The sequence below is a fragment of the Grammomys surdaster genome, unplaced genomic scaffold (assembly GCF_004785775.1).
Source record: "Grammomys surdaster isolate TR1022 unplaced genomic scaffold, NIH_TR_1.0 205, whole genome shotgun sequence".
NCBI lineage: Eukaryota > Metazoa > Chordata > Mammalia > Rodentia > Muridae > Grammomys > Grammomys surdaster.
Window position 1 is genome coordinate 3,031,725 of NW_021604650.1, and position 20,471 is coordinate 3,052,195.

A 20,471-nucleotide genomic window follows, 5' to 3' on the forward strand; every position below is an offset into this window, starting at 1 on the left:
CCGGGGCGTCGGGGTTTCCCGGCTCAGCACATTCTCCCTACACTCCTCTATAGCCGCCCCGGTATTAATAGACCTGGCTGGCCCTATCATATGGCCCCGAGCCCTTCCCCATGCTCGGGTGTCTCCATCACCCAAGAAAACTCCCCAAACAACTTGTTGCCTTGGTGTTACAGACTGTGAAATAGAAATAGGAGTCTGTTTCTCGCGCACAATGCTTAAAAGGGACAGACTCAGGTCCAAGGGGCAGCCTTTAGGATGGCCTGCAACCACCACTTGGACCTCACTTTATAGATGAGGAAACAGACAACGTCCAAGATCACACAGCAAGCTAACCACAGAGCTGAAATGCGAACCCGCTATCTAGGCCAGTAGTCACCCCAGCATCCCCTGCGATTCCGCAATCTTTGACTCCAGCACAATCTCTTCTCTGGTCCAGACCCAACCTCCCTCGCCCCCTATCTGGCCCCACCCACGTCCCCCATATTTAGTACGAACCTGATCTGAGGGTTGGGCCGGGTCCTACTTAACCCGGCCTGAGCGTGCAGGAGCTCGCCCAGTGGAGCAGAGCGGAGCCAAGAGCCTGAGCAAGATGATGATGGTTATGCAGCCCGAGGGTCTGGGGGCCGGGGAGGGGCCCTTCTCTGCCGGCGGGGGCGGCGAGTACATGGAACAGGAGGAGGACTGGGACCGCGACTTGCTGTTGGACCCAGCCTGGGAGAAACAGCAGCGGAAAGTGAGTGCTCACCCATTTCCCAAAGGCAAAAACTGAGGCTGGGAGGCCAGGCAGTTCTTCCCGGGCATTTGGGCAGTTCAAGGTCAGAGCCTGCTTGTAATCTAAACGGCAACTCTCCAAACCAGGCTCTGCCCACCAGCTATCTGCTGTCCTCAAAGTTTAGGAGAAAGGCCGAAAGTTCTCACGAGGGATTTAGGATGTCAAGGACACCGTGGAGTCCCTCAGTGACTCCCCAACAACTTTAAGCCCACTGCCCCTCTTGTGCTGGTGAAAAGTGGATTTTGGACAAGGCCCAAGAGACCTAATTTGTTCTTGGGTGGGAGGTGACAGGTTCTCAAGAAGTTACATTCCTCCACACATCCACCCTATTCTCCAGTTAAGTATCCCTAGACCCCATCCTGAGGAGAACATGCTAGACACACAGCCAGTGGATTTGGGGGTATAGGAGAGAAGAACCATCTCATATTGTCTCCCATCCTCTGCTATGTCTTCTGCTCAGGGCGATGTCCACAGTCCCTCTACTGGCTTGACAATTGAGGAAACTGAGGCCCAGAAAAGGGCAGAGATAGGCAGCCTGTTATGTACTGTGAGGGTCTTTGTTCCTTACCCCACCCCATTCTTTCCCAAGATACTCCTGTCTAGAAGTCCTGAGTCTGCTGAAAAGGCCAGAAGGTCAGGAGGAGGGGAGCCCCGGGTCCCCTTACCAGTAACTTAACCCAGGCTCCCACACAGACACTTGTGCTGAGGCAGCGCCTTTGTAGGAGCTCAAGAGGGCCATGTGGGCAGCTGTTGCCCAGGCCCAGCCTTGTAGGGCACTGCCCCCTCCTTCCCTGGTTTATTTTCATTCCTAGCTCCCCAGCAGAGGGAGTAGGACACCTGGGTTCCCTGAAGAGAAAATGATTCCATCCAAACTGAGAAAATTTTGAGGATCTGCAGGCCAGGCTTAGGGTGGGCACCATGAAGCCACTGGACTTATCTTTTGCCAACTGTGTGTGCTTTCGGGAAAGTAGAGGACTTTGCAGGACCTGAGAACCCCCAGAATTTACAACCAGATCATTTCCGCTGTGTTAGATGACAAGAGCTTGACTGCAGGGGTGAGAAGCCTGAGCTGAATGGAATGAGGCCTGGGATGATCCACCCTCCACCCAACCCCCTCCACCCCTCCCCTGCACCTGTCTCCAAGCATGGCTGTGGTCCCTGAGTTCCTGCAATCCCCGGGGTGATGTCATCCCTGCCCGGCTCCAGCTGCCATTTGCTCCTCAACAACCCTTGCCCTACCCCCAGCCAGCCATCCCTCTCCCAGATCAAAGTCTATGTGTTCCTACCATAACATCTGTCAGTCTCTTTCTTGCCTTTGTCATTTAAAATATCAGAAGCATTCTTTCATTCCAATTTCTAGCCATCCATGTCCATCAACAATGTCGACCACCAACCCAAGTTCACCATTAATCCATCAATAGAACAGGACAGATGCTCTGAAAACCAGTTAGCACACCCAGTAGATGGGCATGTGGGTTTTTCTTCCTCATTCCACATTGTTTATCTCACAGCTGTAACATCCTTGTGGTACAGCAGGTACCGCCCTGCCCCATCCATCCCTGCTGCTGCATTCTTCCCCACTTACCAGTATCTATGGTTTCCAGCTTTGGAACACTCTGTTCTCCCTGATACCGGAGTCCCCTTTGGTTGTCAGTATTTAAAAAAAAAATTGGTCCATAAACATTTCTAGGCTTTTTAAAAGTCTGATGTGGCCCTAGATGGTCTTGAATTTGCCACGGAACCAAGAATGACTTTAAATTTCTGTTCCCCAGCCTCCCCTTTAAAAAAAAAAAATTTATGAGATTTCTTCATCTTATTTTATGTGTCTTGTATGTATGTGAATTACATGCATGTTTGATGCCTGCGGAGGTCAGAATAGGGTATCAGATTCCGTGGACATGGAATTATGGGCGGTAATGAGCCACCAAACAGATGCTGAGAATTGAGCCTGGGTCTTCTGCAAAAGCAACAAGTGCTCTTAATCACAGAGAGGTCTCTCCAGCTCTTTCTCCACTTTCTAAGCTAGGAGTCAAGCCAGGGGCTTCTTGTGTACTAGGCAGCCACTCTACCAACCCAGCTACATGTCAGAATCTCCATTAAAGTTTTATTTTATTTATGTGTATGTATATGGGAGCCCATGAAGACCAGAAGAGGGTGTCAAATCTCTGGAGTTGCAGTTACAAGCACTTATAAGCCTCCTAACATGGGTGCTGGGAATCCAATCTGGATTCTTCAGAAGAAGAACCAGTAATCTTACCACTGAGCAATCTTACCTCTGCTCAAGCCCCATAAATAGGCCATAAGAAGTCTGGAATCAGAATGAAACAAATCGAACCCCCACCTCCTCATTCCCACTCCCATCTCTCTCGAGCCTTGTGTCCATCCCACCTCCTCATTTTTCCCTTCTGTTCTGACAACCATCGTCCCCACTCTGCATCCAGAGTGAGCCTTTAAATGTACCATTTTAGACTACATTTGGGAGACAGAGGCAAGCAAATCTCTGTCAGTTGGCCTGTTCCACATAAGAAGTTCCAGGATAGCCAGGGCTACACAGAGAGCTTTGTCTCAAAAATAATTAAGTTCTGATGCCTCCTTCTTGCCTGAAGCTTTGCCAACTCTCTGTAGCTCTCAGGATCAAGTTCAAACTCCCCAGCTTAGCACCCAGGACTATGCATGACCTGGCCCCTGCCACCCCTCCGGTCTGTCTCTCACCACACAACACCCCCAGCTTCATTTCAGCGGTGCCGCAGTGCAGCCCCATAAACAGAACAACTGTTTTCACTACACGTTTCCCCTTGTGTCTGCCCCTGCCTGGCTTGCCCTTGTCTACCCTTCCTGGGCCTGCACAAGCTCCTGATCTTTTATCACTGCGGTTCCCCTTAGGATCTCTCAGTTTAGAGACCATATCTCTAGGCTGCTTGGACTTTGGGGAACTCCACACTTGGAAGTATGTTAATGTTTCCTAGTCCCATCTCCAGTGATTAAATTAGATAAAGCTGGAGTGCTGACACAGCACAGGACAGGGAGGTCCCAAATCCAGACTGGTACCCACAGAGGCCCCAGAGCCACTTCTCTTCTCTCAGGAGAACTAAAACTCCAGGTGGTAAAGGAGTGGAGAAGGACACATAGAAGCCAGAGGTTGAACCAGGGTTTGGATTGTAAGACCTATCCTAATGGAGGAGCTAGGTCTGTGTGTACCAGACTCAGTCCCAGGCATCCCCGTCCCTAGAGTCAGTCCTACGGTCCAACCACTGTCCTCTGTCCCTAGACCTTCACTGCATGGTGCAACTCACATCTGCGCAAGGCAGGCACACAGATCGAGAATATCGAAGAGGACTTCCGCAATGGCCTGAAGCTCATGCTGCTCCTGGAGGTCATTTCCGGTGAGGGGGCACAGCAGTGGTCAGGGAAATCTGGAGATCCATGGGAATGGTGGCAGCAGAGTGCTGGGAGGGACTTGTACTGGAGAAGGAAGAGCCTGGGAACAGCAGTTTTAATTTTTTAATTTTAATTAATGTATTAATTAATTATTGCTAAGAATCAAATTCAGAGATGCAGTCAAGCTAGACAAATACTCTACTACTGAGGTACATCCCAGGCTCCCTCTCGTGACCTTTGACCCTTTTATTCTCAGGAGAGAGGTTGCCCAGACCAGACAAAGGAAAGATGCGCTTCCACAAAATCGCCAATGTCAATAAAGCCCTGGACTTCATCGCCAGCAAAGGAGTTAAGCTAGTGTCTATCGGTGCTGAAGGTGAGGAGGGGATAAGAGGGGTCTCGGCAAGGACTCAGGGAAGTCAAGAGGTTTCCTCTACCTATAAGACCCAGTGGAGATAATTATTCCTGTTTGTCAAAAACAAATGTACCGAAAATGCTAGCCCAGAACCTGGTACCTAGCAGGTATCCAACAAATCATCCTAAAATAACACTAGCTGACTACTGTGTGCTTCTTAGGTATTTACCTACTAGCTACCAGGTCTAGGGAGGGACACAAGGGCTGGAAGGCTGAGCCAGAGGATTGTGAACTGTGGCCTGGACACAGAGTCTTGAGTCCAGCCCTGCCCCCTCTCCCTCTCCCTGGCAGAGATTGTTGACGGGAACCTGAAGATGACCCTGGGCATGATCTGGACCATCATCCTCCGCTTCGCCATCCAGGACATCTCTGTGGAGGGTAAGGAGGGGAGGAGCCATGTGGAGAGGGCCAGCTCAGACCCTTTCCCACATTCCTAGCTTATACTTCTGCCCCTTTGTCACCCAGAGACCTCAGCCAAAGAAGGCTTGCTTCTCTGGTGTCAGCGGAAAACAGCACCATACCGCAATGTCAACGTACAGAACTTCCATACCAGGTCTGTTTGATGGCCTCAAGGGGCACAGTGAGCAGCCTTGGTCTCTGAGGGTCTAGACTGGCCCCATCCCAAACCTCAGGAGTTGGAGGGGCTCTGGTTCAGTTCTTAGAACAGCCTCTGAAACGAGGACTCAGAATCTTGAAGTGAATGAGACAGAATAAGGGGTTGCAGAACACTTCTGGGGCGAGGAGCCATTGTGACATCTCTGGAAAGATATTTCAACCACAGAAGACATGGAGACCCTACACATCTAGAAATTGGTCTGGTCTGGACCCTAGGAGTGGGAAGGGATCATGGAGAGCTGGGAGAAGCTGTCAATGGGGGGCAAAGGAATTTACACTTGACTGTTTCTCACAGAAAAGGCTGTCCTACAGGCGTTCTTCTAGGTTGAGGGTGGGACATGGCCTCAGCCTGAGTTGGGGCCTGACACCCTGTCTCTCTATCCAGCTGGAAGGATGGCCTGGCCCTCTGTGCTCTCATCCACCGCCACCGGCCAGACCTCATTGATTATGCCAAGCTTCGAAAGGTAGGCCTCTATAACTCACAGAGCCAACTCTACAGTCTCTGCCTTTAGCTGACCTTTCTCCTTTCCCCTTCATACCTATCTAGGATGACCCAATTGGAAACCTGAACACTGCCTTCGAGGTGGCAGAGAAATACCTGGACATCCCTAAGATGCTGGATGCAGAAGGTAGGTCAATGATTGAGAGCAGCATTAAGTACTCACTTGACCCAGTCCAACCTCCACACAGTGCCCTGCTCTCCCCTCCTCTAGTGATATTCACTCCTGCCTCCTGCTCGATCTCCTTCTTTCTTTTCAAGATCTTATGTTTTTTGAGACAGAGCCTCATGGAGCTCAAGCTGGCCTTGAACTCCTGACTTTACTGTCTCCACTACACACAAGTGCTGGAATTATGTGCCACAATGTTTCCTGCCATCATTCCTCTTCTCCATAAGCTACCTCCTGCCCTCCTTCTCCTGGCTTTCCTCTATGGAATGGAGCTGCTCTGTCTCATATCCAAGCTCCCTGGTTATCCAGAATAATATTGGTTCCCATCACTGGAAGCTTCTCTGGGCCACATTCTGCCTGTGGATCCTGGGCCCATGCAATGTTCAGTCAGTGAAGCATCAAATATTTTCTGAACAATTGCTGCATGATACCCTGGATGCCTGTGCACCACAGAGAACTGCTTTCTGTTGCAGCCCGCACTCTGACCTCTGCCGGTTCCCTTTGCTCCAACTCAATCACAACCATCTCCCAACCCTGGAGAGCCAGGAGCTGCTCTCCCACTTACCAGCTCCTCTTTTATTCCTTCCAGCTAGCTCTGCTAGCCCCGCTCCCTGCTTGGCTTTGCCAAGCCGCTATCTGTGGCCCGGCTACTGTCTCTACCCACTTTTTCTTTGAAGAATGAAAAACACTCAGACAGCTTTATTATCTTTGAACTTGCCAGATAACACAACTGCTGAGCACAGACTCTCCTGCCCTAACCTTATCAGCCAGCCTGTATCAGCCATCAACTGGTGGCGGAGGCTGCCAGTTCTAGCTACCCCAAGATTTTACATGTTTGTTGGGTGCTCCCTGTTCCAAAGCCTGGCCAAAAAAATCCTTTCTCTTTCCTCAGGTCTCCTCTGCCTCCTGAGACCTGGAAGTCTTACCTTTACCCTTCGCCCAGCAATTGGCTCCCACCTTCTTTATTGACAAAATTAAGAGTCAATTAGGGAACCAGATTTTAGTATTAGCTCCTCCCCCTACAGCTTTCAGCCCCACCCCCACCCCACCCCAAGGAAATCATAAGACTTAGAGAAAAGGCAGAGATTCTCAGTTAGAGACTGGCTGGGAGCACCAGGCAGTGTACACTGATTCCTCATGAGGACCTCCGTGGCTGTACACTCACGCATGGTCTCACACCAGGATCTGGGGTGATCTTAGAGGATTTCTCATCATTCTGTCATTCTGAGGATATTCTCTGCATGGAGGGGAGAGTCTTGAGTTCATTCTCCACTCTGGCTTTGGTCAACATGCACAATATAAGAGAAGAGTTGAGGATGTAGCTAAGTGGTAGAGCACTTATCTATCATGAGAAAAGCCCTGGGTTTGATTCCCAGTGCCTCAAAACAAACAAACAAACAAACAAAACCACCTTGCTGTCCTCCCCCAGATATTGTGAACACCCCCAAACCAGATGAGAAAGCCATCATGACCTATGTTTCCTGCTTCTACCATGCGTTTGCTGGGGCTGAGCAGGTAAAGAAGGGCCTTACTGCTGCCCCACTGAGGGCATTGCTTCCTAGGTAGGGGCTGATGGCCCAACCTTGGTGTTAGCCCAACATTTGGAGGTGCCAAGGCATATAAGTGGGAGGGCCACTGTCTCCTTTTTAGACTCCTTTTTTAGCTTCCAGGGAGCTCGGGGGCAGAAGCCTTTGTCCTGAGAGCTTCCTCTTACCTTAAAGATATGCTTACCCGTCCTTCTCGATATGTACATGGGCCAGGTTTTTAAGGGTTTTACAGAGGGAGGAAGGTTGGAGAACCTGAGGTAGCTTGTCCTAAACCCTCTTGCTGTCTCCACTACAGGCAGAGACTGCTGCCAACAGGATCTGCAAAGTCTTAGCTGTGAACCAGGAGAATGAGAAGCTGATGGAGGAATATGAGAAATTGGCCAGCGAGGTGAGGCAAGGGTCAGAGAGCCCTTCCCACTGTGCTCCTCACCTCTCCACGCCGATCCTCCCAACTCCTCTAACCTCTGGCATGAGTCTGCAGAGCCTCCTTCCAGCTTTTCTCTGGCCTTGCCTCCCCACCGTCTCCTGCCCTCTGTCAACCAAATCTCACCTGGTCATTGCTGATTCACTCATTGCACATTCATTCACTGATCCCTTCCTTCCTTTGTATTTAGGGCCTTTGTCTCCATGACAACCTATGTTGGCCCTTAGACTCAGAGATTGTCCTGGAAGTGGGTTGTGGCTCAGTGGTAGAGTGCTTGTCTAGACTATGGGAAACTCTAGATTAAAATCCCAATCTCTCTCTCTCTCTCTCTCTCTCTCTCTCTCTCTCTCTCTCTCTCTCTCTCTCACACACACACACACACACACACACACACACACACACGTATCCTATTACTTCTCTGACTAGTAAGGACAGACCACCCTGTTCTGTGCTCCATAGTTTTGAAAGTCCTTCCATGTATTTGAGGCCTGACCCTCTCTGGCCACAGTGCATGGAGTTGAGATGGGTGGGTGAGCTATGAAGGTTAGCTCAGAACTCTCTGCCTTGCTCTGATCCTGGCAGCTGTTGGAGTGGATCCGCCGCACTGTCCCATGGCTAGAGAACCGGGTGGGTGAGCCCAGCATGAGTGCCATGCAGCGCAAGCTGGAGGACTTCCGAGACTATAGACGGCTGCACAAGCCTCCCCGTGTGCAGGAGAAGTGCCAGCTGGAGATCAACTTCAACACACTGCAGACTAAGCTGCGCCTGAGCCACCGACCAGCTTTCATGCCCTCAGAGGGCAAGTTAGTTTCTGTAAGCTAGGCTAGGCATGAGGGTGCTCTAGCTTTGCCCATATGTCCTGGGTGGTCTTGGGTTCTTGATCCACATCTGCATAATGGGTGAACCGTGATGGAGGTCACCTTTGTTTTCCACACAGGACATAGCCAATGCATGGCGGGGACTGGAGCAGGTGGAGAAGGGCTATGAGGACTGGCTGCTTTCAGAGATCAGGCGTCTGCAGAGGCTCCAGCACCTGGCGGAGAAGTTCCAACAGAAGGCTTCCCTGCATGAAGCTTGGACCCGGGGTAGGTGTACTTCATGGGACTAGACTCTTTCCTGGGACAAAATGCACAGGACAAAGGCAAATGCTCTGCGGGGAACTGTAGACAAAAATTTCTCCTTCTACCTCAATTTCAGAATCTGCCTCACTCTATAGTTAGTGCTAACTAGCTTGGAATTCCCTATGTGGACCTGCCTCTGCCTCCCAAGTGCTGGGATTAAAGACATGAGCTACCAAACCTGGCTGGAGATCAGATTTTTCATTCCATCCTGACTTGCTGCTATGCAATCAATTGCTATGCAATCTGGGCTCCTCTTAGGACTAGTTTTGTTATCTATAAACTTAACCTCCGTCCTCCCGGGCTCTGGTCCTCGGTATTCTTGACTCATTTGTCATAGCTTCTGTATATGAAACAGGTGTCCAAAGATAAGCCTGTCCCTAATGTCAACATCACCATCATTTTCCAAGTATATTGATACAGAACACTGCATGAGTCAAATATCACTCTCCATAACATTATCCACTCAGCAATCTGTCAGAGATTTCAGTCCTACAAAAGAATGAGCCCTTGGGGCTAGAGGAATGGCTCACTGACTGCTCTTGCAGGGGACCTAAATTCAATTCCCAGCACTCAGACGGTCGCTCACAGCCATGTGTAACTCCAGTTCCAGGGCATCCAGAACACTCTTCTTGTACACCAGACATGTACATGTTGTACATATATGTGTGTAGACAAAACACACATAAACATAAAAGTAAATGTTAAAAAGAACAACTCCTTAAAAACCAATTTGTTCAGTTAAAATAAATGAACAACATTCATGATGGGTTATGGCAGAGGGAATAACAGTAGTTTGGACATTTTTATAAGAATTTCTGAAGTTACGGCGGCACACTCATTTAACCCCAGCGTGGAGAAACAGAGGCAGGCAGATCCTTGAGTTTGAGGCCAGCCTGGTCTACATAGTGAGTTCCAGGACAGCCAGCAGAGAGACCCTGTCTCAAAACCGAACAAACAAAAAAGAATTTCTGAAATTTACAGCTTACGCGACCCTAGGGCAATTTCTGAACATTTATACCTGTCACCTCCTGCAAAATGCAGGAGCCTCTAATGAAATGTTCCTACCGCTGTTGTGACGATGATGATGATCTTTATTTGTAAAAATTATAGTAATTATTACTTGTAAAACAATGTCACATACAAACGCTTATTATTCATTCATGGAGGGTCTGCCATCCACCAAGTTGTCAGGTACTGGGGAAGCAGTGGTGTGCAAATGAAGCCAGGTCAAAAGACTGAGGGGTTCACAGAGGAGTGGAGTTCAAAGGTGGGGTGCTGATGGCAGAGGCTGGCAGAGCTCTGAGTTCGAGGTCAGCCTGGTCAAAATAGCAAGTTCCAGTACTCCAGGACTACATAGAGAGACCCAATCTCAAACCAACCAGTCAACCAAACCAAACAAATAAACTAGAACAACAAACCAAAAACTAACAACAAGCGGGGGTGGGGGGCTCAATATCAAGAAATTCCTTGTAGCAAAGGTCATCCTAGCCGGTGCTGGGTCAGGGAACACTGACATCATCGGTAAGCAAAGCCAACGACCAGGCTGGCATCTCAGGGTATGCTGGGAAACCTAACACTGTGGTGGCCTCTGGGTGTCAGGACCCTGTTTTCTTCCCGAGCAGGCAAAGAGGAAATGTTAAATCAGCATGACTACGAGTCAGCTTCCCTACAGGAGGTGCGTGCACTCTTGCGGCGTCACGAGGCCTTTGAGAGTGATCTGGCTGCGCACCAAGACCGGGTGGAACACATCGCTGCCCTGGCCCAGGAACTCAAGTAGGCATGGCCAGAGACCCTGCCCCACCCTCTCCTCATTGAGCCCCGCCCTACTTCTCTGTCAGAGCCTTGGTAAACAAGGGTTGCATCCTTTCACACCATTACTTCCTTACGCCCTTCCTGAAACACCATCCCCAACCCTTTACCCACTCTGCTGCCTGTACAGTTATCCTCTGTAACTCATCTGTCCCATTCCATGGGGGAGACCTGTCCCCCCCAAACCTGGAAACCCCCTTCACTTCAGACTATTAGCCTACCACCCCAGTCAGCCTTGGCCTCACCATCCACAACCTCCAGTTTCCCTTCTCCCACGACCCTACTTCTGAAACACCAAGCACCAAATTGGGACACCTCCTGGGACTGGAGCTGAGGATCCTCGGTGCCAGTCTTCCTGAAGGAACACACAGAGAGCCCTGGAAGAATAGCTCCTCTGCCCCACGCTTGCTCTGGCTGCCTGCCTAACCCCATCACTCCTGCACCCCCACCCTGCCTTGGATTCCACCAGGGTCTGCCTCTACACTCATCTCCCTTTTGCCCCATCAGTGAGCTGGACTACCATGAGGCAGCCTCGGTGAATAGCCGCTGCCAAGCCATCTGTGACCAGTGGGATAACTTGGGTACACTGACCCAGAAGAGGAGGGACGCACTAGAGGTGGGTAGGAGGGCCAGGGAACTGAGGTCAAGGTGATGAGGCCAGCAAGCTTTAAAAGGATTTGATCCATGGTCCCTCTGGCCTCTAGAGGATGGAGAAGCTCCTGGAAACCATTGACCAGCTGCAGCTGGAGTTTGCTCGGCGGGCAGCCCCCTTCAACAACTGGCTGGATGGGGCTATTGAGGACCTGCAGGATGTGTGGCTAGTGCACTCTGTGGAAGAGACCCAGGTGAGCGAAGCATTAAGACAAGAGTCTGAGAGGCACCGGATGTGATGAGAGGAAAACTGGTCTCACATCTCATCAGCCAAACCTTTGGGTTCCTGGATAATAGAAATAGAAAGCAGGAAAAAACCAAACAACCCAGTTATGGAGTGCTGGGCGAGAGGCAAGAGGCATAGGTTTTTGGACCAGTCCTGAACCAACTGCTGTTCTGCCCCCTCTGTTGCCTGGAATAAATGGGTGTACTAGCTGATTCTTCCTGTTTCCCCCAGAGCCTGCTAACAGCACACGAACAGTTCAAGGCAACGTTGCCGGAGGCTGATCGAGAACGAGGTGCCATCCTGGGCATTCAAGGAGAGATCCAGAAGATCTGCCAAACATACGGACTGCGGCCAAAGTCCGGCAACCCCTACATCACGCTCAGCTCACAGGACATCAACAATAAGTGGGACACAGTGAGTGCACCCAGCAGCCCTGTGTGGTCCCCTCTTGTTCTCGAACATTTGAATCAATGAGGTCTTTAATATCCCAAGATATAGGAAATAAACCCCACCTCCATCCATCTGGGCCCGCCACAGATTCCACGTGGCATTGGATAAGCCTCCAACATCATTCCTCTATCAGGACTGACAGACATATAGAATATTGTTTGCATACCATCCACAAGCCCACCTATATGTCATTGGTCCCATTTAACAGATGAGGAATCTGGAGCCTATGAATATGAAAGCATTTGCCTCAGTTTATCCACATATCCCATTTTGGTTTATGAGGTTTGAGGGCCTGAAGGCCATCTTGCCTCAGCACTGTCTCCTGGCCCCCACAATTGGCTATGGTACAACTGCTCTCCTTCCCAGGTCAGAAAGCTGGTACCCAGCCGTGACCAGACACTGCAGGAGGAACTGGCCCGACAGCAGGTGAATGAGAGGCTCCGGCGACAGTTTGCAGCCCAGGCCAATGCCATAGGACCCTGGATCCAGGGAAAGGTGGAGGTAAGGGATGGGAGAGCTGGGCCAACTCAGGGACTGGGATGAGGACTGGCCCACAGGGAGTTGAGAGTTCTTATCCTGCCTATGTACCCTTGCAGGAAGTAGGGCGGCTGGCAGCTGGGCTGGCTGGCTCTCTGGAGGAACAGATGGCAGGTTTGCGACAGCAGGAACAGAACATCATCAATTACAAGAGCAACATCGACCGGCTGGAGGGTGACCATCAGCTGCTGCAGGAGGGCCTAGTCTTTGACAACAAGCATACAGTCTACAGCATGGAGGTGGGGTCTCACCCGTGGGAGACAGGGAAGGGAAGCCTGGCCTGATCACAGCTGGATAGAGCCTGCCTGTCCCAGGAGGGTTGCCAATTCAGCCTGGCAGTCTTTTACAATGTCCCTAAGGCGATGTCCTGCAATGGAAAGTGACTTGTCTAGGCTAGGTGTGGTGATGCACAGCTCTTACGATATCACTGGAGATGCTCTCACTCGAGATGCTCGAGGATTAGGAGTTTACGGTCATCCTCAACTATGTAGCAAGTTCAAGGTCAGCTTGGGCTTTATGATGCAAGGAAGGAAGAAGGGAGGAAGAAAAGAAACCTATTCAAAGTCACAAAGCATTCTAAACTCAGGATTGGCCATGCTGGTCAATCAGTACCGAATCAAACTTTAAGGTAGAAAGGGCTGCTTAGCCGGGCGGTGGTGGCGCACGCCTTTAATCCCAGCACTTGGGAGGCAGAGGCAGGTGGATTTCTGAGTTCGAGACCAGCCTGGTCTACAGAGTGAGTCCCAGGACAGCCAGGGCTACACAGAGAAACCCTATCTCAAAACTACCCCCTCCCCCCCAAAAAAAGAAAGGGCTGCTTAGAGTCACTTAAGGGAACCTTGAGGTAGGGTGAAGAGGTCCAATAAGAGGGAGGATTAGCCCACTGCCACACAATGGATTAAGAGTACAATTAACTAGACAGCCAGGTATGGTGGGGCATGTCTTTAATCACAGCATTTAGGATGCAAAGGCAGGTGGATCTCTGTGAGGCCAGCCTGATCTACATAGGGAGTTCCATGACAGCCAGGGCTACATAGAGACCCTGTCTCCAAGCAACAACAAAAATGGAGTAAAACTGGAGTAAGGGCCAAGACCTGGCCACTCACTGACTGCCCCGTCTCTCACTCTCTAGCACATCCGTGTGGGCTGGGAACAGCTGCTCACCTCCATTGCCCGCACCATCAATGAGGTAGAGAACCAGGTACTGACCCGAGACGCCAAGGGCCTGAGCCAGGAACAGCTCAACGAGTTCCGGGCATCCTTCAACCACTTTGACCGGGTCAGTGGGGGCTAAGTCCTTGGGCTAACAGACTTGGGGGCTAGTGGGATTTGGAGGCCAAGCCTGACATCCATTTGCCCTCAACAGAAGCGAAATGGGATGATGGAGCCCGATGACTTCCGAGCTTGCCTCATCTCCATGGGTTATGATCTGGTGAGTCCCACGACTACTTCAGAAGTATCATCAGAGTCCCTCTTTCTGCCTGGCCCCCTCTTCACACAAACTATCTCTGCTCATCACACTCACATGAAGGCTAGCTAAGACACTGAGAGGCAAATTAACTAGTCCTATGTGACCTCAAAGTCTTAGCTTGGACCATTTTCCCCCCTCTAGGAAACAATGCTAAATTGTAAAATATCAGAACCATGAAGCAAGAGGGGTAATTGCCACAGACAAATGACATACTTCTTTCTGCCTAGCATGAAGGACTCCCTAAAGTCAAGCTGACTGAGGTCTTGGGAAGAAGAGGGTACTTTGTTACTTGAATGATATAAGCCAAGTATGAAAAATCCCCAGGAGACATGAGGAGCAAGACCTCTTGCCTTTAGCATGTATGACACAGTGCCTGACCTCTATCTCTGCAGGGAGAAGTGGAATTTGCTCGAATCATGACCATGGTAGACCCCAATGCAGCTGGGGTCGTGACCTTCCAAGCCTTCATTGACTTCATGACCCGAGAGACAGCTGAGACAGACACGGCTGAACAAGTGGTAGCCTCCTTCAAAATCCTGGCAGGAGACAAGGTAAGTCTCACTCGGTGGAGGGGCTGGCAGGCTAGGACATGACCCAAGACCCATGGGCCCTTCACGTCTCATCTCTTCTAGAACTACATTACCCCAGAGGAGCTGCGGAGAGAGCTCCCAGCCGAGCAGGCTGAGTACTGCATCCGTCGGATGGCGCCCTACAAAGGCTCTGGGGCTCCATCTGGAGCCCTGGACTATGTGGCTTTCTCTAGTGCCCTCTATGGAGAAAGTGACCTCTGACATTCTTAGTGAAGGAGGAGAAAGGGCATTTTCTGTGGTGGATTCTACTTTCCCTCAGAGCAAGGGCTTCAAATCATACAGCACTATATTTCTGAATAAAGATCAGGCTGTGGGCCTCTCCCATCTGCTTTTGGTTCTTTTTCTTCTTTCTTTCTTTTTTTTTTCTTTTTCAAGATTTATTTATTTTACTTGGGAGGCAAAGGCAAATGGATTTCTGAGTTCAAGGCCAGCCTGGTTTACAGAGTGAGTTCCAGGACAGCCAGGGTTACACAGAGAAACCTTGTCTCGAAAAACCAAAACAAAAAACAAAAACAAACAAACAAACAAAAAGATTTATTTATTTTATGTGAAAACATTGTCACTGTCTTCAGACACACCAGAAGAGGGCATCAGATCCCATTACAGATGGTTGTGAGCCACCATGTGGTTGCTGGGAATTAAACTCAGAACCTCTGGAAAAGCAGTCAGTGCTCTTTATTGCTGAGCCATCTCTCCAGCCCTACGTTTGGTTCTTTTTTTTTTTTTTTTTTAATTTATTTATTTATTTTATTGATGAGTACACTGTAGCTGTCTTCAGACACACCAGAAGAGGGCATCCAATCTCATTACGGATGGTTGTGAGCCACCATGTGGTTGCTGGGATTTGAACTCAGGACCTCTGTAAGAGCAGTCAGTGCTCTTAACCACTAAGCCATCTCTCCAGCCCCCCCCCTACGTTTGGTTCTTAAGGGGAGCCTGACCCCTGGAGCTCCTTGGTGGGACCAGCTACCCCACCCTGACCCACCAGGGATCTCTAAGACCCATGTTTTCCTTCAGAGACTAAGCACTTAACACCACACAAAGGGAGCAGACTACCTCTTTATTTCTCTTAGATAAGACTAGTTAGAACTTTCCTGGATATGGAAGAGGACCAGAAAATTTACAGCATCAGACTGAGGAACATCAAAGCAGAAAAGACAGAGCCTGCTGAGGACAGTTCTAATTTTATGACAAGCATATTTTCATCCTGCATCTTACTGTAGCCCAGGGTTCTTGCTCCAGCATTGGCTTCCATGAAAGTCTCCTGCACCTCAGAATCCTCCTGGCTACCACAATTCAACAAAGATACAACTGGGGAACTTCAGGTGACCATGAGAGGAAGGAGAAAAGAAGGGGCCCAGGGCCCACTGCTCACCCTGAGGTACAAAGGGCCTGTTCCTCAGCTAGCTCTGTCTCCTGTGGAGGGGCCCGGGAATGAGTCAGGCTAAGTCAGGGGCCACTGACTTAGGTCCTGTGCCACCAAGTTTCTCAGTTCACCACTGCCGAGCTGGCCATGGTATTCACGCCACAAGCCCCAGACCCACGGTACAAGTAGTAGTAACCCTGCAGGACAGTGGGGCTTGGTTAGAGTGCTTGGGTAAGGGAGAGGCTGGAGGGTCTGGGCTAACCAGAGAAAACTCACCTCCTCACCCCACTCACTTCCCCAGCTGTTCTTGATGGCCCAGTAAGGAACATTAGAGCCTGGGGAACAATATGGAGTACAAGAAGTCAGAGGCCCTTCTCCACTCACGAGATTCATATACTGCCCCCTTCAAGTATCTTCAGTGGGCCTATGATATAACAGGAAGTAGGGAAATGGCAAAGAGCCAGTAAGGTCCGCCTACCATCCTCATGGAGACCTTTGTACCTATAAGGCTTAGAGAAAGCACTTGTCCAGTTGCCTCTAGAATAACCCTCCAACCTCTCCCAGCCCCAGTTTTCCTGTCTACAAAAGGCTTGAGTGTTTTTCAGAGGCTGGGGTTCAGGACAAGGTTCTCAGGCATTACTAGCAAGGCCTGAGAAGCTGCTATCTAGCCTCTGACAGGGGCCTGAGGTAGATGGAAGGGAAGCAGGAGACACTCACGGTTGCCATAGCCCACCAGCAACACAGCATGGTCGATGAACCAAGGGCTGCAGAGGGGCCGGAGTGGGTGAGCAATCCCATGGCGATAGAACTGAGAAGAAAACAGGGAGCAGGGGCCAGCTTAAAGGAGAAATGAGGAAGGCACAGGTGAGACAGGGAGGAACAGAGAGGTCAGGACCTCACCTGCATGCCGAAGGCATTGATGGCAACTGAGATGGGTCCTTTCTGGGCCAGCCAGGCTGCTATCTCTGAAAGGGGACGGCAGTGCCAGTGATACCCCGGCCCAGCAGCATTGCCCTAGACCCACCCGTGGCGCCCCCACTCACTATTCTCATTCCGGCTCAGCTCCACTGAATCGTTGATGTAGACTTTTGCCATCTGTGCTGAGAAGTTACAGGCCTGAACGTGGCCCTGGTAGCCGTAGTCATTCTCTGTCTCCAGCCCTCCTGGGGAATGAGTAGATTCCTGTTCATCACTTACTCATGTTCTCCCAGACAGAAGAGTTTTGAGTAACACACACACACACACAGAGGATATCACATGCTCCTTACATACCCCCAGGGCCCCGGCACCCTGTGAGGAATCTCCTCAGACTAGCAATGACACTTCTAGGGATGAGAGGGTGTGGGAAAGAGCTACAGTATCAACAAAGACAGGACTCCACTCCCACCTCTGCCTCCTTGCTGAGGCCTTATCTCAGGCTGCCTGGCACCTTAGCCCTCTGCTGCCTGTCCTGCTCCGAGAGTCTACTGCTCACACCCTTGAAGTCTCCTGGACCAGCTTCTTTCTAAGCTACCTCAGTCCCTTAGCTCACCATCCTTATACCTTGTAGCCCATGGCTGAATTTAATACCTCCCCTCAGGAGAGAGATGCGCTGCTGTGCAGTTTGGTGAAATAATAAGAACACAGACTTCCAGAAGTGAAAGCACCAAGATTTTCTGGGTTCTTGTCACGCATCAGAATCTTACATCTATTCACTACATCACTTGCCATGGAAACAATCCTACAAAGTGGACACTGTATATCCCATTTCCCAGATAAGATAACTGGGGCTCTGACAGAACTGACTTACTGTAGGTCTTCAGTCAGAAAGGGTCAGCATAAAGACCAGGACTCAGTTCTATGTGACTCATGCCCTCTTGCAAAGAGGTGGTACCTGCTGCCCCTCCTATCCAAATTAACACATACCCAAATTCTTTATGGCTGTGTAGGCGTTGGAGGGCAATCCACCCAAGCAGGCCTTGTCCATCTTGTCACAGTCCAAGAGCTCTAGGAGACAGAAGGCTGGTTCCAAGGGGCCCACTGAAGGGGCTGAACTGGGAAAAGGGTACTAGAGCAGGATGCTCACCCTGCTCTGATAGGGAGAGCAGATTCCCTCGGTTCAGGAACCACTGGCCCTCCACATTGCCTGTGACAGAGAAGGCCCAGCAGGAGCCACACATGCCCTGCAAGACAATGGACACAGTGAAGGCTCTATCTTCAGGCCCCGTGCAATCTGCCTTCCTATTCCCACTTCTGGGACTCCAACCTGGTCCTTCACTTCAGTGACAGCCCCTTTCTTCCTCCAGTCCCATTCAGGTGGGGCGAGATCATTTATGGACTTAGCTAGACTCATCTTCCTGCCAGACTCTTTTTGTAAGAGGGGATTCAGGTAGATGGTGTGGAATTCCTCCTCTGTAGGTAGAGATGGCAGAGAGTAATGAGTATTTTAAGCCAGCCCTCATGAGGAGCCTGAGGAGCACAGGTCCTGTGCAAGCTTTCGTCACTGTCCCCACCTGTGAGGTCGCTGAATTTTGTGATCCCGTACTGAGCTGTGCCACGGTCCAGGGCCTGAATCTTCTGTGCTCGTATCATATTCCTGGCGAAGACAGTCAATCGCCACTGGGCTTCTGAGGACCAAAGAGAAGGAGAGAGTCTTGAACCCAACCAGATCATAAAAGGAAAGGTAAGTGGGGGTAAGCTTCTGAGTGTGTTTGACTATGAGTGTGAATGATTGTGTACATGAGCGTATGTGTGAATTAGTGTGTGCCTTTGTGTATGCATGTATGTGCATACATGTGTCCACGTGTGTGGTGTGTGTGTACATCTTTGTATATGTGTGCACATGAGTGTGTGCCTTTGTGTACACTTCTGTATGCATATGTGTGTACATGAGTATGTGGAGTGTGTGTGTGTGTGTGTGTGTGTGTGTGTGTGTGTAGACCAAAGGACACTCTCTGGTGTCATTTCTCAAGGCCTTTCATTTTTGTTTGAGGCACAATGGTCTCTCTTTTTTTTTTTTTTTTGGTTTTTGGAGACAGGGTTTCTCTGTTTAGTCCTGGCTGTCCTCGAACTCAGAAATCCGCCTGCCTCTGCCTCCCAAGTGCTGGGATTAAAGGCGTGTGCCACCATCGCCCAGCTTACAACGGTCTCTTGTTGGCTTGGAACTCAAGCAAGCTAGACTAGCTGGGATGAGCCTATTTCTTTCTCCCTTTCACTGCTGCTGGGGTTACAAGTCCAGGGCACCATATCAGGCTTCTTTGGTGGGTTCTGGGGATTGAACTCAGGTCTTCACCCTTTCAAGACAAGGGCTTTATTAACTGAGTCACTGCCTTAGTCCCTGAAGCTGCTTATAACGATAGATCCCTGGGGCAGCTCTTATTCTAAGACAAGAGGGAAGCAGACTTCCAAGTGACAAAGTGAGAGGCGTGCTCAACTTCGGGGGGCCCAAACTAGAGCAATGACTTATTGAATATAAAGGCAGTAACCTAAATGAAACCTATGTCACCCAGGAGAGGTTACCAGAAAGGTCATGACAGAGGAAATCCAACAGAGAAAATCTGGGCTAAGCCTTACCCTATCCTGCCTAGAGGAACAAAGCCCATGGTTTCTGGTTAGGAAGATAAGACAGAAGAAAGAAACAGGCCACTCCTTGAAAAGACGGCTGCCTAGAACGCTGGATAAGAGCTTAGAAATATGGGGTCCTTAAGAGACACAAAATCCTTTTTGTTTGGTTTCAGACCCCTAGACCAGGGACTGAGGTGCATATTTTACATACCAAAGCAGTCCTGGCCTCCAGGTTCTCCCAGCATCCCTCAGTCCCTACCTGGCATACCCTGTCCCCAACCCTGACCTTTCCAGCCCAGGGGCTGGGCTGCCCCCAGAAGGTCTTCCTGATCTAATCCAGACATTCTGTTCTCCTCACTCTCTCCCTTCTCTCTTCTTCCTCTCTGTTCACGTCCTGTCTCTCCCTCATCTTTTCTCCATGGTGATTTCTGTGGCCTAGTCCTTGGGGCCAATGAACTCACCAGAGAGCAGCTTCTCAATAAACCTGCATTTAATATAATCTAATCTGGCTTGATTTGGCTCATTTTACCAGCAGAGAAATAACTTTTCACTTGTGTTCTTTATCTCCTCAGTATCAAGGTACCATGACAGGTGAAGACTCAGGTCTGACTAAGACAGATGCAGATAAGGCTGGACCTACCTTCCCTTGATTCATAGGTCCGGTTATAGGTAGTCATGAAGTCCTTGAAGAGTGAAGCCATCTTCATAGAAAAGTCCTAGGAAGTCAAAGGGTGTTCGTTTACAAAAGTTCAGCCAGACTCCAGTACACTAATTGAGAGCTCTACCCTGGAGGACCAAAACAGGGAAATCACCATGGGAAGAGGAAGTGAGGGGTAGAGAGAGAAAGGGCTTACAAAGAGTAAGAGAGAGGGAGAGGGAGAGGGAGAG

General features: G+C 50.1%; 2 protein-coding genes across 2 annotated transcripts; one reads left to right on the top strand and one right to left on the bottom strand.

Moving 5' to 3' along the window:
• The first annotated feature begins 486 nt into the window (after positions 1-486).
• On the top strand, positions 487-14,998 carry Actn3 (actinin alpha 3). The gene is made up of 21 exons (XM_028770994.1): positions 487-733; positions 4,041-4,155; positions 4,407-4,526; positions 4,857-4,943; positions 5,031-5,118; positions 5,566-5,644; positions 5,728-5,809; positions 7,278-7,363; positions 7,691-7,783; positions 8,402-8,632; positions 8,757-8,904; positions 10,563-10,713; positions 11,257-11,365; positions 11,454-11,594; positions 11,858-12,040; positions 12,443-12,577; positions 12,673-12,852; positions 13,746-13,892; positions 13,980-14,045; positions 14,477-14,635; positions 14,717-14,998. Exons 1-21 carry the CDS (start codon positions 590-592, stop codon positions 14,873-14,875), a joined length of 2,703 nt encoding a protein of 900 aa, XP_028626827.1. The 5' UTR covers positions 487-589; the 3' UTR covers positions 14,876-14,998.
• A 717-nt stretch (positions 14,999-15,715) lies between these two features.
• Positions 15,716-20,357, bottom strand: Ctsf (cathepsin F). Its single transcript, XM_028771151.1, has 10 exons — positions 20,224-20,357; positions 18,533-18,646; positions 18,286-18,431; positions 18,106-18,202; positions 17,946-18,026; positions 17,084-17,203; positions 16,941-17,005; positions 16,758-16,848; positions 16,317-16,375; positions 15,716-16,237 (listed from the first exon to the last, which is right to left on the bottom strand). The coding sequence occupies exons 1-10, from the start codon at positions 20,288-20,290 to the stop codon at positions 16,163-16,165; spliced, it is 915 nt and encodes a 304-aa protein (XP_028626984.1). The 5' UTR covers positions 20,291-20,357; the 3' UTR covers positions 15,716-16,162.
• Between the last annotated feature and the right edge of the window lie 114 nt (positions 20,358-20,471).

Bases quoted from the DNA above. Each gene is read 5' to 3' on its own strand.
- Actn3 (XM_028770994.1), top strand. From the start codon at position 590: ATGATGATGGTTATGCAGCCCGAGGGTCTGGGGGCCGGGGAGGGGCCC. The intron at 7,784-8,401 runs GTGAGGCAAGGG...TGATCCTGGCAG, and splicing joins ATGAGAAATTGGCCAGCGAG to CTGTTGGAGTGGATCCGCCG. The intron at 13,893-13,979 runs GTCAGTGGGGGC...TGCCCTCAACAG, and splicing joins CCTTCAACCACTTTGACCGG to AAGCGAAATGGGATGATGGA.
- Ctsf (XM_028771151.1), bottom strand. From the start codon at position 20,290: ATGAAGATGGCTTCACTCTTCAAGGACTTCATGACTACCTATAACCGG. The intron at 18,203-18,285 runs GTTGGAGTCCCA...ATTGTCTTGCAG, and splicing joins TCACTGAAGTGAAGGACCAG to GGCATGTGTGGCTCCTGCTG. The intron at 16,238-16,316 runs GTGAGTTTTCTC...ACTGTCCTGCAG, and splicing joins GAAGTGAGTGGGGTGAGGAG to GGTTACTACTACTTGTACCG.